At 35.5% G+C, this 16,177-nt stretch overlaps 1 protein-coding gene and 1 pseudogene across 2 annotated transcripts in view; both read left to right on the top strand.

Moving 5' to 3' along the window:
• Nucleotides 1–16,177, top strand: part of DNAJC24 (DnaJ heat shock protein family (Hsp40) member C24) — a 45,591-nt gene that overhangs the window by 27,241 nt on the left and 2,173 nt on the right. For both annotated transcript variants that reach the window (XM_056133075.1, XM_056133083.1), the window contains exon 4: nucleotides 11,286–11,354. In XM_056133075.1, coding sequence (XP_055989050.1) covers nucleotides 11,286–11,354 — 69 coding nt within the window. The remainder of the gene's footprint in view (nucleotides 1–11,285; nucleotides 11,355–16,177) is intronic.
• On the top strand, nucleotides 7,138–10,389 carry LOC130038852 (60S ribosomal protein L34-like; annotated as a pseudogene).

Here is a 16,177-nt window from a genome sequence, read left to right as displayed (position 1 = left end):
ACTTTGGCCTAGAAGTTTCGTATCAGTTTGGCTTGCAAATATTTCAGGAGAGTGATTACTGGATTGGGCTATGAACTAAAGTAAAGTAGGAACAGAACTTTTTATGCATTTTTGTACCTTAGTCCTACATATAGATACTTCCTTTATCAGAGGCTCCAAATAGTGTTCTGTTTCATCTTTAAAATGAAGTAGGTTAACTTTTGATAAAGGAAATGAAGAAATTTTTCATGAAAATATAATGTAATTTTTAGCTTTTCATACTAGAACTGAATATTTTAGTTTTGTATTGTCATTTCTTTTGAATTTTTTTAAATTTACCCATCTTTAACAAATGTCTCTTCAAAAGAAGGAAATAAATTTCTAACAATAAGTATTTACATTCTGTTAGATGAAAACCTTTATGAATGACAGTTTGCTAACAAGCTGGGTCAAAGCACTATTTCCACCTCTTTACTCCCTAGGGGCATAAAAGTAGCTCTGTTTTAGAGAAATCTTTTATATAGACTAAGGGTATAAATATGTTTGTTACCTATTCTACATTAATTGGCAGTATAAAATAAATTTGAGCTCTGTAATACTTGGAACAGAGCAGTAGATGTTTTATTACCTGATGTTGAGTGCTTTCTCATGTCACAGCTAAAAGTTGGTACTCTGTTGTAAGGACAATATCACTAATATAATGTATAGCCTTTTTTTTTTTTTCGTAAAAAGGTTTGTATCCATATATCTTTGCTTCACAAAAGAAACGATCAAATGATTTAAATAAAATGATCTTTTAAATAAAGAAAAAGTCTGGGACAGATAACCTAAAGTATATAAGTACACACACACACACACACACACACACACACACACACACACACACACACACATACAAACACACATGCGTTTTCACCCTATTTTCCACATTTGTATTTGCAGTTAACATTTTAGACTAACATTGACCTGGTTAAAAGCAAACAAATCTAAAAATGGATAAGTAAATATTTAGGTCCTAGATAGTAAACATTTTGAAAGCAGTGTTAACTTGTGAGTATAATCGTTGAGTTCCAACTGGCATATTTATCTCATTGTTTCTTGGGATGTTTCCAAACACTGCTTTCAATGTTATCTTGAAAAACATGTTGCTATTTAAAGTTAGGTTTTATAATACAGACACCTCTAACCACTTGAAATATCTTTCTAGGATTTAGAATAGATTCACATTTTTATAATCTTTCAATAGATTATATTATTATATATATTATAATATATTATAATATATATTATATTATATTATATTATTATTTGGTGCCTTTATAAAGGTCTTTGGTGCTTTTTTGTGGAGAGTTTTCTTAAATATTAATCACTACCACTTAGGTGGTAGTGAAGGTATAGCAGTCTTGTACAGCAAAACCATAAAACATTATCACTACTGTAGCCACATTATCTGGAACACAACAAATTGCATGTGTGAACACACACTCAGAATGGACTTACTAACTCATGAAGAATCCACATTTTTTTTTTGTTTCTGTTGAGGCTATGACAGATTATATCCCACCGACAGTGAATGAGAACCCCTCTTTCAACACAAACCTACCAGCATTGGTGGTTTCTAGAATTTTCGGGATAGCCCATACTCAGAGATGTGAGATAGTATCTCATTGTTTTGATTTACATTATCCTATGAGTGAATGAACACTCATTCCTTTTCCTGTTGGTCATTATATATTTTCTCAGGGAATGTTACGCCTCTTTGTTTTTTTTTTTTAATGTGACTTTTTTGTTCTTATATTGTGTTTTGTGTGTGCTTTATATATCTTGTATCTTAGGCCTTTGTTAGATGCATAGTAGACAAATACGTGCTCTTAGATGTCTTCATTTTTGCCACAATTTCTTTTCATGGTACAGAAGTTTTTTAGTTTGATGCTGAACCATTTGCTTTTCCTTTTTTTCACTTTTTTTCACTTTCTTTGGCAGTGGAGTTGAATTACTGAAGATACTCTTAAAGTCAGTCTCATGGAGAGTTTTGCCTTGATTCAGTTGTTTTATGGATTTGGGTCCATGGATTTTTCTTGATTCAGTTATTTTATGGATTTGGGTCCTATGGAAGACAAATGCCAGAAAATCTCACTTATATACAGGTTACAAAGAAACAAAGTAAAGAAATAGACAATGGCCAGTGAAGATAAAACCTGAGATTCTGCCAAAAGAACTGTGTTTGCCATACTGGGTTTGGGGGCATGGAGGAGAAGGACTTTGAGATGGTGGTGGAGGGCTATTGGTTTGTTTTGTATTAGTAACTTTATGTCTAGAACATAAATATTATTGCAACTCATAATAACTTAAAAAAAAAAAAAGCAAAGACCACACACATGGAAAATAACACAGGTCATGAACCAGCAGCTTGGTAATGTTGCACAGAGATCTTTGATATATCAGTGGCTTTATAGAGAGAAGCAGCTCCTGCATTTAGGTTACTTCTCTAGGCTCTGGGGAGAAAAAAGCCTTCAATGAAGTCAAAGTTAATAATGCTTAAAAGAAATACAGAGTAAATTTAGCGGCCAGAGAGATTATTCAAAGATCCAAACACAAGCTTTGCATGCTGAAGGTGAGGATTGATCACTCTGTACCACCTCCAGGAACAAACCTTTTGTTGTTACTACTGTAATATAAATATATCTTGGGATCATTGATATAAGATTTGTTACTTTATTAGAATAGAGTTTTTTCTAGAATTAGTTTATATAGAATTAGAGGGGAATGAGGTCTTAAACAGAGGAATCCAAACGAAATAATCTAGGCCAATCAAATGTAAACAGCTGTGGGAGAAAGTTAATTAGCAGCAATGGAAATAATGACCAAGAGTTATAATCCAAGCATGGGTTGTACCTATGATATTTAAAAGATCATGTGGAAAAAAGCACAACATAAACATCCACAAACTATTAACACTCATTGGTAATTCATTGGTTGTAAACTGAGCTGAGCACAGGTGATCAGTGTATAGTATGAAACTAAGGTTTCAACTTTGAAGGAAGCAACAGTCAATGGGAGGGGTAACTCGTTCCAGCCTTAGACCCATTATTTTCAGTTGGGCCAAGGAGGGAATGGAAGAAAGATAGGAATTGGACACACACACTTTCTAAAATTTTTATTTACATCAGAATTCCCAATTACATCAGAACTAACACTACAATCTTGCACGTAGACTTTTATGGTATTATTTGAAAAACATATATTTTCAAAATCATTCAGAATTATGCTACATTTTCATTGCCAAAATAATAGATATTTGCATTTAAGTAGAAATAACACATAATGTGTCTACCATATTATGATAAACAAGATGAAACAGGAGATTCCTTACAGAAATTTTTATAAGTACTCTCCTCCTACTGAAGAAAATGCCAGTCCCTAACTGTCGACATGAATTTTCTGCATCATTTCACATACTTACTTTTCCCAGAAACAGTCACCAAAAAAACATGCCCCCTGATGGTTATCTTCAAGTTTTACCTGAAGCGCATTTTTACAGCCAATTTTCAAATTCCTAAAATCGAATAGAAATACTGATTATGACCATGAACGGAAACCCTGTTATGACTAAACCAAGTATTTTGTAAAGGCCAACTTTATAATACAATTTGCATAAATATCTACTGCCATAGTAACTTAAGTTCTTGTTCCTAATGATTAACCTAAGTTCATAGTATCTACATTTAAAATTAGTATTAATATTCTCCTCTTGTGGAGTTAGTTTTTTTTTTACATTAACTTGCTTCCCAGGAAAGATTCATATTTTGATCTTAAGAGATTTCATGTTGATTCAGGTTTCAAGTGAAAACAGCCGGGTCTGGTTCAACCCCCTTCTAAGGCAAGGTGTTTTGAGTATTCATGAATTATCATGACTAGAGATTATTAGTAATAATTTATTTTTATTGCTCTTCTCTTTCCTTACTCTTTTATCGAGATTAAACTAAGGTCCCCCCATGTTCCTCACCTCCCTCCTTTCCAAAAACGGGGGAATAGTATAGCCTTCCCTACTATTCTAATTCAGTATCCATTTTTACTCTCTGAATTTAGTCCACAAATTATTTTTTCCCTATGGTTTCTATCTTTTGTTCTTTATATTTTGAAGGCTTACATAATTACATAAATTGTGTTTGGATTATGGGCCCATTTTAATGAGGCTGACAATAGCAAAATACATTAGACTTTTAAAGCATTGTAAGAAACCCAGAACGGGTCAAGAATTACAGCCTTTCTATGCTTTGATGCCTGAGACTTTCCTTCCTAATGATGGGTTGGTGTTTAGTCCTTTTTTGAAATTGTTTTTATTTATTTCTTATGAGGCCCAGGTCACTACAAACATTCTGCAATAACAATTTAAAACAGCCGCCATTTATTGCATTCAAACTAAGGTAATTGTCTTTTAATCATTGTTTAACAACCTTGTGAGGAAGATATTAACATCTATTTTCAAGACAGAGTCTGAGGCTCAGAGGGGTTAAGTAATTTGACTAAAGCCACATAGTAATTGGTAGAGGGGCAATTCAAAGCCACTTTTCTCTGACTCTTAAATCACTGTGCTGGACTGGGGAGGTTGAATAGGTGTGAACAATTTAGAACTCTTAATTACAAATATTTACAAGTTAAGTATATTTGAGCCTCAAAAGCAGCCAGGTCTATTTCCACAGCTACTCTACCTGTTTTGTGTTGGAGCATAAAATTCAATTTTCAAGTTTCATTGGTAACTTTCATATGCATTGGGTTTATCACTCCTTTAGGAAAGCTATGAGGTTCTTCAAATTCATAATTCAATTCCAATTTTGTAACTTTTCTTTTCTATGGAAAGTCTTGAAATTATGTCTGGAAAAGGATTATAGAGCTTGATGATTCAGTGAACAGGTTTCAAATTAAATGTCTCCCAAGTCTGACTTTCTTATCAAATTAAAGATTGTGCCAAGTAAACAGTTGCCATTATTATTGCATATATAAAAATTTTAATTATGTATAGTGAAATGGTTATTAAGAATGAGGTGATTGTTGAAAATTAAATAACTTTGTTTTAAAATAGTTAAACCTAAGGGTAAATATTGCTGATTGCTATTAACTTAACACAAACCCATAAATTTAAAATAAACTTTATTTTTAAATCACAGGAATAAATAGTGGGCTAATTACTCGCCAAATGCATTCTGGGGACTTGATCGCTTGAGTAACATGACATCATTACATACAATAGTAGGGACAGAGCTGTAGATGGTCTGGGTCTTTTGATCAGTATTGGGTTGAACAAGACTTTTAGATAACTCAACTATAATTAATAAAGTTAAATTCCTCTTCTGTAGCTTTTGTTATTTATTTTTACTGATTTGAATTGTAGCTATAGTTAGAAAAGGTTTCCTGGGATTAAGAAGTATAATTATTTAGGCAGCAAAGAGTTGTTTAGAATTTTACTGTCATTAGGAAGAAGTTTAAAAAGACTGGAATTTCATTGTCTTGTAAGAAGTAAGAAATATTTATTGATTCCCAAATGGAGCTGAAAAAAACCTTTCCTCTTTTAGAAAGTTTGAATGACCCAGCGAGAGTTCTAGTAAGCTTTACTGAACCAAGCTGCTAATAGTTATTTAATGTTATTCTTCAGTGTGAAAGAATCTCCGTAGATTTTCCTTTTAATCTCTTTGAATTGCAGGCTCATAAACCTCTCTGATGAGTCCTGGCAGTGTTTTCTTAGATCCCACCATTGAGACAATAGAGCCACAGAATTCTTTCACCTCTTGTTGTCAGACAAATCCAATAGAATACAAGGTCACAGGGGCCTATACTTCTAAAGACTGAAAGATTCTTTTTCAAGTAACCACATAAATTATTTTATTTTTATCATTATATTCCATAAGAATCTAGATAATACATTGCTTTCTATGTGGAAGTAAATTTGGGTATTTTTCTTATCTTCATATTTGACTTAAGTTTTTGTAAGCACAGCACAGGATGTGAAAAGAACCATAAAGTTTCTAGATACCATAGAAAAAGCAGAACTTATTCACATCAAAGGAATTAGGAATCATGTAGTAGCATTGGACTCAAGATAGAGTACACCAAATGTTAGGTAGGACTTTGCAGATAACTGGGATTTTTGGTTTTGTTTTTTAAGTTATTGCCATTCTGTGGGTAAGATTCCATGTTTAAATCTTGGATCCATTCTTTTAATTAGGTCACTTCCTGAGTATTTTCAATATTTTAGGTGGTGTCTGGTAGCATTTGATATAGAATTTTGAGATAAAATTTACATTGTCAGGTACTTACAGCACTTGGCAAAAAAATATGTAATCTTCAAAAGAGAAGGAATTTACTATTTTGCAGATGCCATGACTGATTAGTGGACAATTATCAGAGCTAATTAGAGGTTCCTGTGAGTTACTTTGAGGGCTAGAGACAAATTAAGTTTTCTAATTATAACCACAATTGTGGACAAGCAGAGATCATTGTTTTTGTTTTTTTGGTTTTTTTTCTTCAAAATACCCCACACTGATTTGTTTGTGCTCCTTCTTTGTAATCATAGAGCGGGGAGTTGCTGCTGCCTCATTCCCTGGACACCTGCCTCCCAACAAAGGATCTTGGTCACCTCCTCCCCCGAGCCCTTTTCTGCGGCATTTAGATTCACCTTTTACTTCTGTGTACCCCCTCTGCTCATTATACAGTTCTCCAGGGATCCAATTTTCCTGAGTTAATCACCCCAGCCTTTTTTAGAAGTCCTTAGATTACCATCCTTTCAAAGAACATGTACTTTCTTATGAGACTAGTTTCTTTGTCTTAACTTTTCTTTCCTTATCTTTCCTTTATTTTATTCTTGTTTGTTTGGGGGTTACGCTCGGTGGAAATCAGGGCTTACTTCTGGCTTCAGGCTCAGGGATCACTCCTGGTGTGCATGGGAGACCATATGGGGCACCAGGAATCAAACCCAGGTCAGCTGCATGCAAGCAAGCACCCCACCCACCGTACTGTCACTCTGGCCTCTTATTTATCTTTTCATGCAGCCATTAAGAGTATCTGTTGAGTGAAATAAGTCAGAACAAGAGGGACAGAAACAGAATCATTCTGCTCATAGTGGGTAGTGGGATATAAAGAAACATAGTAAGGTAGTAACAAATGGCCAAAAGCAACAAAAGCTGGGAAGTCGTCTCCAGATCTCAGCTTATCACAGTGGGAAAACGGGGGGTAAGGGAGTATGGTGGTAGGAGGAAGGAGAGACACTCTGGCGGATGGTGTTGGAACATTATATGAATGAAACCCTATCATTAACAGTAAACCACAATACCTAAATTAAAATAAGTGCAGGACATTAGTCTCATTAGTCTCAGGACATTGCCTTCAAAGCTTTTTATCAAGAGGCCAGAGCTAAAATACAGCAGGTAGGGTGCTTGCCTTGCACATAGACAACTCAGGTTTGATCTCCAGCTCCCTTAAGGTCCCCCAGCCTGCCAACAGTGATTCCTAAATGCAAAATCAAGAGTAACCCTGAGCAGTGGGCCAGGTGTGACGCAAATACTACCACCACCACCACCACACACACCCACCACCGCCAAAAAACAAAACAAAAAAACACTTCCTATTCTAGTACAGCATACAGAGAACTGCACAGATTCTATGTACAAGATGATGTGTTTTCACAGTAAATACACTCATATAGTCAGCAACTCAGATGGTTTCTGTGACTCCTTGTATTGCTTCCTCTCAGCCTGCCACCACAGCAAACCAACAAGGCAGTATTTTCTTGTTACCATTCATATAAAGGAGAAGTATTCAGGATGTTCTCTTCTGTGTAAGGTACTGACTTTTAAAACCAAATCTCCACAAAATCTTGCGTGTGTGCATTTAGTATAGAATGATCAGGTAGGTGTTTAGACAGCCACAGAACATAAGAATACCTGTAATACCTTTTAATCTAGACCTTTTAAGAATACCTTATAACCTTGACCTTGTAAAGCACTAACCATTTTTTGTGTGCTGTTTTCTTTTTTTAAAGTGAGACATGGTCTATGCTGCTCTTTCAGCTATGAAATAGGTATCTACTTTAACTCTGTACTCAGTCCTGCACATAAATAAACATGTAGAAGTTGCCTTTTTGAGTAGGTGGAATAATAGAAGGGATTCGCAAGAAACAGTAACTAGTTAGCCTTACAATAGATTCCCAGTGAGAAGCAGACCAACATGAAAGTGACTTTGTTGGCAGATATATTTGTCAGTTATTTCTAGTTATTTAAAAATTAATATGGCATAGTTATATATGAATGAATTCACTATCTTTTTGTAGGTTAATCTATTAATGTATTATGAGGTTAGTTTAAGGCATGTTCATCTTGTTATTACCACTGCCTTGCTGCATTTGCTTTGATCTCATTTAATTATTTAAGATGTCTTGGAGTAGGTACCTTGGAGTACACAACTTGACCATAAGTTATTTATACCTGATTTCCCCACATTACACAAGATCTGGTGTTAGTTATTCCTATTTGTCAAATCGAGAATGGTTTCATTTCCCTCAAAGTACTTGGTTTCTTCTGAAAAAAAAATTAAAATGTGATTGGTATTCTTTTTCCATTTGTGATAACTTTGATGTAGAATTTTTTAAAAATTAGAATATTAAAAACCTGTAGTCATATGTATATAAAATGTGGAAATCATTTTGTTGGAAATAATAGCATACTGATACTATTTAGAAGCATTCGGTGGGCACACAAGAGGAACTACACTTGACCAATGGGCTGAGGTCTCCAGCTTTGGATATTAGGGACAGTTGAATAAACTGTTGGCACCCAGCACATATGAAGTAATATAATATTTGACATGCCTTAATAGAAATCTATAGTGGGTTCAAAATATTGTATAATCTTTTCATCTATTTTTAAATTGTGTAACTCACCAATAAATTTTGAACAGGCAGTTATTAAATATAATTAAATTACAGACATTCACACAACGGAACAAAGAGAAGCATTTACAGCAAGTGAACAAGAGACTAGTGAGACAGCTAAAGAAAATTTCATTGGGGTAGGGGGTGGATTTTAGTAGTTTCTTTTAAGCATTGGATTCTAGAAGAACAATACAAGCATACAGGAAGTATAACGTGCTTTTTAAAATAAAGACAACTGCTTCTCATCTGTAGTTGCTTTCTTTGTCCCAAAGAACACTTGCTTTAAGCAACACTTCAAGCTCATGCTACCTGGACCCTACTTTCATTAAATTTATGTGGAATACCAGGCTTCTTTGAAGACTGCTTACAGGGAAAACTTTGGCCCAACAAACAGTAAAAGTAAGATTTTTGAAATACACTAAATTCTTCCTGTAAGTTACTTTACTACTCTCTTATAAACAATTCAAGTTAGATGATTAATAGCCTCTTACATTTGGGTAGCACATTATTCTTTAAAGTAGTGGCTTTCAGCCTTCTTATATTTGCAGATGGGCATAAACCTGTGATCAGAAACCACTACTCAAAATTGAGTGAGATAAGAAGTGGTTTTCAGTCTTTTCACACCTGTGGTCCAGGATCATTTCACAAACTGACAGTTGAAAACCATTACTTTTCAAGCACTTTTAGCAGTATGTTATTTGGTGAAAATTCTTATTTTAGCCATTTTCACCTGCAGTAACCAAATTCCCCAGGTTTAGTGGCTAAACAAGGTAAACTTTTTTTTCTTCCCAGTTTTGATGCAAAGAGGTAGTGAAAATCCTGGTAAAAAAAGTCTCTGCCAAGGCTATTTCCATGTGTATCCCTAACTAATATTTTCTTTGGCTTATGTCCAGGAAGAAATTTTTCCTTTGTTTTTTATAAGCCCATGACATTAGAATTTTACTCTTGCGACTTAATTCTAATGAACCCCTTACAGTATTATTTCCAAATAGAGTTCCGTTATGGTTCCTTTCTTAATTGTAGACAGTTTATCAGACACAAAACTTTTCCCCCTCATTTAGTTGAAAACAAGGAATTGTCAGAATTAGCTTCATCTTGAATGTTGCATATTTGTTATAAAAATGGGTTAGAGTCTCTTCCCAGGTGGTGTCTTTGAGGCCTTTAGAATGGTCCAGTGTTTGACACAGCCCTTCGGCTCTCCTACAACACAGCCTCCAACATAACCAGGCTCTCCCAAACCCCTGGAAATAGAATTGTTTACCTTTCTACCAAAAAGTTTGGGAAGGCACTGAAGTCTGCATGTGGTGTGTGCCCCAGCCAGTTTCGAGGAGTCAGTGCCATGAGATCTAAAGTCCTTTAGATAGTGAGTCTATCTAAAAACAAAACAAAACATGTCCGACAGGATCAAGTATGTTTTCTTTGTTGAGGAGCAGAAAATCATTGTTAAAGTGTCGAAGGCACAAGCATAAAGCCAGAAAGCAAAATAAGACAATGAAGCTTTTTTTTGAAGAATAAAAAAGATTTTAATTGGCATAATTTTTTTAGAGGGCCATGGCATCTCCAGATTCCATCCAATGTACCATGTGACCTCTGGGGGCATTGTGGGGCCTAAACCCAGAAGGACCCTAGCACCAGTAGGGTGCCCTGGTGATCCCTAGCGCTGCAGGCCCCACACAGTGCTGCATCCTTGTGCCCTAGCATTGAATCACAGCCCGTGGTCTTGTCAGGAGTGCCTTTGTGCCCTCTGAATATCATTAAGGGAGGCAAATAAATAAATAAATAAATGCAGGAACTGCATGTTCTGGGCTTTTTAGTGAGGTTGCCTTCAAAGTGCTATTGAAAGTAGTGAGGATGGTTAGAGTTTTATTCCTGGCCCTGGGGGTGAGGGTTGGTGGTGGTGGCAGGGGAGGGGATGTCACATCTGGTGGTGCTCAATCTTTCGTGGGCTTGGAGATTGCTCCCAATGGTGCTCAGGGGACCATTCAGCCATTCACTGCCAGGGATCAAACTTGGTTCTCCTGAATGAATGCAAATATATACCCAGCCCACTGAGCTCTCGCTCCACCCCTGTAAACAAAGTCCTTTCTTTTGTGTTTTTTTGTTGTTGCTGTTGTTTTTTGGCCCTCATCCAGCAGTGCTTAGGGCTCACTTAGGGCTCTGTGCTCAGATATCACTCATGGCAGGGTTTGGGGGGACTATATGGGGTGCTGGAATTGAGCCTACATTGGTCATGTACATGGCAAGCACTTCATCAGCTGTACTGTCTCTCCTGCCCTATAAGTAAAGGTTTTAAGAAGTAAATACAAATATAGTGACCAGGCTACTAGAATTCTTACTGTGTTATGATTAAAGTACTAAAATTGTCTCATTTAATATTTTACAGAAGATGATCTGAGAAATATGGGACCAGTAGATGCTCAAGTGTATCTTGAAGAAATGTCTTGGAATGAAGGTTGGACTTTTTAACTTTCTTTGCTTCTGACTACAGTAAGACGTCATTAGGGATTGCTCTGTTAAAAAAAAAAATCCTCAGAATATTTGGAAATAATAAAATCAAATAATAGCTTGGCTTTTTGTATATATATATATATGGGTATTTCTACATTTCCATTCTAATATTATTATTGATATCCTCTCTTATGACTCACTTATTGTTCCAGCCTGATTAGATATTAGGTCATATGGTTGTCTTTTAAAATTTGTCTTTGGTTTTCTCTCCAGCTGTATAATCTGTAAAATAAAGCCAAAGATCAATTATTTTTAAGCCTTTTAATGTTGCATATGAGATGAATTCATATTAGACTTTTTGTTTAGCTTGTTTCTTGATATGGAATAATCAGACTACTATGGAAGGACTTTTAATATTACAATTGTCTACTAGTAGTTTGATTTTTATCCTCACTTCTCTATCGTGACTTGGGAAGAAAAGAAAAAAGAAAAAAAAAACTTTAATTACCTACCACAAAATAATCTTTTTCCTTTTCTATTATAGAGTTTGGGGTTTTTAGACTCACAAGCTATGCTCAAGAAGCTAGGTGGCACTTCCAGCTATACTTAGCCGACCAAGCTAGTGTTGAATGCCAGGGCTCAAGGATGCTGTTCTGCATGGGTCCAGTGGTGTCATGGACCATGAGGGTCATCCTGATGATGCTGCATCTGCTGGACTTCACCCAGTGATATCCAAGGGCTTATACTCAGCAGTATCTGGGAGGCCACAGGCTACTTGGGATAAAACTCAGGTTGAAGGCAAGCCAGACATTGTGCCTTAATCACTGTATTATATCTCCCTGCACCTTATTACTACAATTTTAAAACTAGAATTTTTTTCTTTTTCTAATGGGAGCCAGCAGTAACACACTTTCGTGTTTTTTTTAAATATAATTTTTCTATTGCCTAGATTTTTTATCTACTCTTGGTCACCAAGACAGATTCCCGAAGAATCCTGTAAAAAATTACTAGTGAGATTTAAGTAGTGTAGACAGGTAGGTTTTAAGAAAGTCCATTCTTCCTGAAACCAAATTTACTGGGGTATTTTTAAATGGCAAATTCTTACTTGGGCCATAAGTAAAATTGACTCTGAAGGGGGAAATCATGATTTGGCCCATAGACCACTCTGCTTCTAAACTAACAAATTAAATCCTAGAGAAGAATTCTTATGTGCAGTAATTGATTGGAAAACTTGAAGCTTATTTGACTGGAAATCCCAGTGGTGGTTCATCCAAGAAAACATAAAGACCTACTGCTGTGAAAATAGAATGCACAAGTGACAACAGGTTTTTACTTTTGATTCATGAATGGAACAGAATATAACATTTTCCAGGGAGATAGAATCAGCTTAATGTACATAAGTAGATAAATCTACTATTCTTTTACCAATCATTACTTGTGTCTATGTCAACTCTTGACAAATTAAGTTTCCTGATATGACTAATTTATGATTTCTGATAAGTGAAAAGTTTAAAAATTGGCTTTTATAAATCTGCCTCAATCACCTTTAAAAAATAGTAATATTTTTTAAAACTTTAGAATATATGTTGCTACATGGATGCACGAGGGATTATCATGCTAAGTGAGATGAGTCAAGTGGCGAGGGACAAATACAGAATGATCTGTTACAATCTGTTACAGTGAAATATAAAGAAACATGATAAGGAATAACAGTTGGCCAAAAAAGAATCTGAGACTTGGACTACAGAACTGAATTTACCAAAGGAATCAGGCTGAAAGGGGTGGAGGGATGCTGACACTGGTGGCCAATGTAATGTTAAACATTGTTGTCTGAATTTGTAACAATATAATAAATCACGGTGCCAAAACAAAAACTGGGGGAAAAAACCAAGAATATAGATTGCTGGGCCAGAGTGGGAGAATAGCCAGTAGGACATTTGCCTTGCAGTCACCCTAGGTTTGATCCCCAGCATTCTACACAGTCCCCTAGCCCTCCAGGAGTGCCTTGAGCACAGAGCCTGGAGTTAGCCCTGAGCACTGCTCAGTGGGACAACCCCCATCCCTCGCCCTGCCAACACACAAAAAAAGTGTGGGTTGTTGTTTCAAGCATCTGTTTGATGAAAGAATACACAAGCTATAAGTGAAAATGCCAACGTATTGAAAGATACAATATGAAATCATGTTATCTAAGTTTTTTGTCCTTAGGATTGATTCCCTACACTGACAGCAAAGATGTAGAATAATCCCAGTCACAGTCAATGAATCAGTTAAAAACAGCTGTAGTAAATCTTAGGAAGCGTAAAATGTCCTTAGATCCTTAAATTAAGATTATTTTATCATTGTAAAAATGAAAATCCCTGTATATATGAGAGAAAATGCTGAGCAATAGTTGCATGCATTAATCTTGTAGGATTTAAAAGTCAATCACGTGGGGCTCGAATGATAATATAGCGGGTAGGGCATTTGCTTTGCATGTGGCTGACCCGGGTTCAATTCCCAGCATCCCGTATGGTCCCCTGAGCACCGCCAAGAGTAATTCCTGAGCGCAGAGCCAGGAGTAACCCCTGTGCATCGCTGGGTGTGACCCAAAAGCAAAAAAATAAAAAAAAAATTAATAAAGTCAATCATGTAAGTTTTACAGTTTTGAATAATTCCGTGTGATTGGAAACAATATGGTTGGCAGATTATTAAATAAAGAGAAACATCAACTGGGCAAGTTGAAAAAAAAAAGATTCCTTAAATATGTTTCCAAATTACTTTAGAATGTGAATGTAGAATAGGAAAAAGTGACCAAATCCTGTGATAAATGAAGCCAAACTGCCAGCCTCTTGATTCAAGGATAATATAAAATGTCATGTCCTACTAAGAGACATACGTGAAGTGAGTTCATCTTTTCCTCTTTTGGTTTGTTTGTTGTAAACTTGGTCATTTTGTGTATCTTCATTTTAATGCATTTAAAATTACAATTCTGGAGAATTTTTCAGTTTGTGAAGTTATGATAGAGTAAGAAAAGTAACAAGATGTGAGCTTTTAGTGAGCACTAATATCTGGAATCATCTCTGACAACTCCACAGTAGCCTGTGGTGGCCTCCACATAATTTACTGAACACAAATCACCTCAGATTGTTTCTCCATGTTCACTGAAGTGGTAAAAAGAAAAAACCAAGAGCAGACTTAGCTTTAGAAAACCACTGATAGGAATATGTACATTTTTAGATAAAATAAACAGTTCACTTTAAAAGTAGTTTTTCCTTTGAGGTTTGTTTGTTTTTATGGAGAAGGCATGTGTTGAAAAGTAAAAAGCAGGATTGGCTGAATGCATTCATGTTTTCCTTTTTGATAAAAAGAAGTACATATAAGGCAACTTTTAAATAACTTTTTAAAAAAAATCTAGAGAATTAAGATTTTCCAAGAAAATCTGGAAATATAAGACAGTCTGAGTTCTTCTCCTTTTACTTTGCTATGCTATGTTTCCTACTTTTTTTTGTTCTTTCATTGATTTACTGGCATTAATGAGATCTCGGTGTTAAAAAATAAAAAGGTGGCTGAGGGCCAAGGAGATCACTTAATAGGCTGGGTAACATGCTTTGTACATAGGAAAGCTCAAGGTTCCATCCCCAGAAACTCACGCTCCTTAGAGCGCTATTGGGTTTGATCCCAAAACAGGGAAAAGGAAAAGAAGTTTTAGCTGAATGAAGATGCATGATTGATTATACTAAGTCATGTATTTTGAGATTTGGTTTAAATCTGCAGGAACCCAGGAGGTGAGGATGAGGCAAATGTGAAGAGGCAAAATAATGTCGTCAGTAATCACTTTTGTAGTCAATTCTCAGTGAATGGAATGACCACGAGGTCAGAGATTCTTTCAGAGTGTACATATCCATTTCAGCTTCCCAGGATGATAGATTTAATAATGTCAAGCACTAGCAGGCTAAAAGTTACACCAAATAGACACACACACACACACACACTCAAAATCATATACACATACCCCATACATCTAAGTCTACTACTGTGAGAGCTTATATGTTAGGAGTCAGCATTTTTAACAAAATGTGATATTAGAACAGGTATTCAGTGTTGATGTTGATAAATAGTGAAGTATATAGCAGGTTTTTTTTAATCAGCATAAACTGCAAAAGTATGCTATTTAACAAATAAACAGCTCTGTTTTGGATTTTGTTTTTTAAACTAATATTTTAGACTAGGATTACTGAGAAGAATGTAAAACATGAATCAACAGAAGACATCAAAGAAATTCCATTTTTAAAACTTTATTGATTCAATTCTGTTTCATTACTGTTAATAGTGGTTTCCTATACAAAAAATTCAAATAAATTTTATACTCCCAGCATCGTTTTATATTCCCAGTTATATGTTATTCAAAGCTTTATTAATTTTATGTTAATTTTGTTCTGTTTTTGTTTGGGGGCCATACTTGGCAGTGCTCAGGATTTACTGAAAGCTGTGAGCTCAGGTATCATGCCTGGCAGTTGTGGGGAACTATATAGGATCGAACCCAGGTCAGCCACAGGCAAGGCAGATACCCTGCCTACTGTGCTCTTACTCTAACGTCTGATTTTATTATATGTATTTTCAGCAGTACTAATATTATTGTTCAATACTTGCTACACTGCAGCGCACCAACCATGAGGATGCCAAGATTCCTCCACTACTATTCCTGTGACCATCCTCAGATCACAGTTCTATTGACCATATTTCAGGGTTATTTTCACTGGAGATTATATAATTTCTTGGTTTTTTTCTTTGTACTTTACATATGAGATTATGTGGTATTTATCTTTTTTTGCTTTCTGACTCATTTTT

This window comes from Sorex fumeus, unplaced genomic scaffold (genome assembly GCF_029834395.1).
Source record: "Sorex fumeus unplaced genomic scaffold, SorFum_2.1 ptg000007l, whole genome shotgun sequence".
Taxonomy (NCBI): domain Eukaryota; kingdom Metazoa; phylum Chordata; class Mammalia; order Eulipotyphla; family Soricidae; genus Sorex; species Sorex fumeus.
This window is presented reverse-complemented; position numbering and strand designations above follow the sequence as displayed.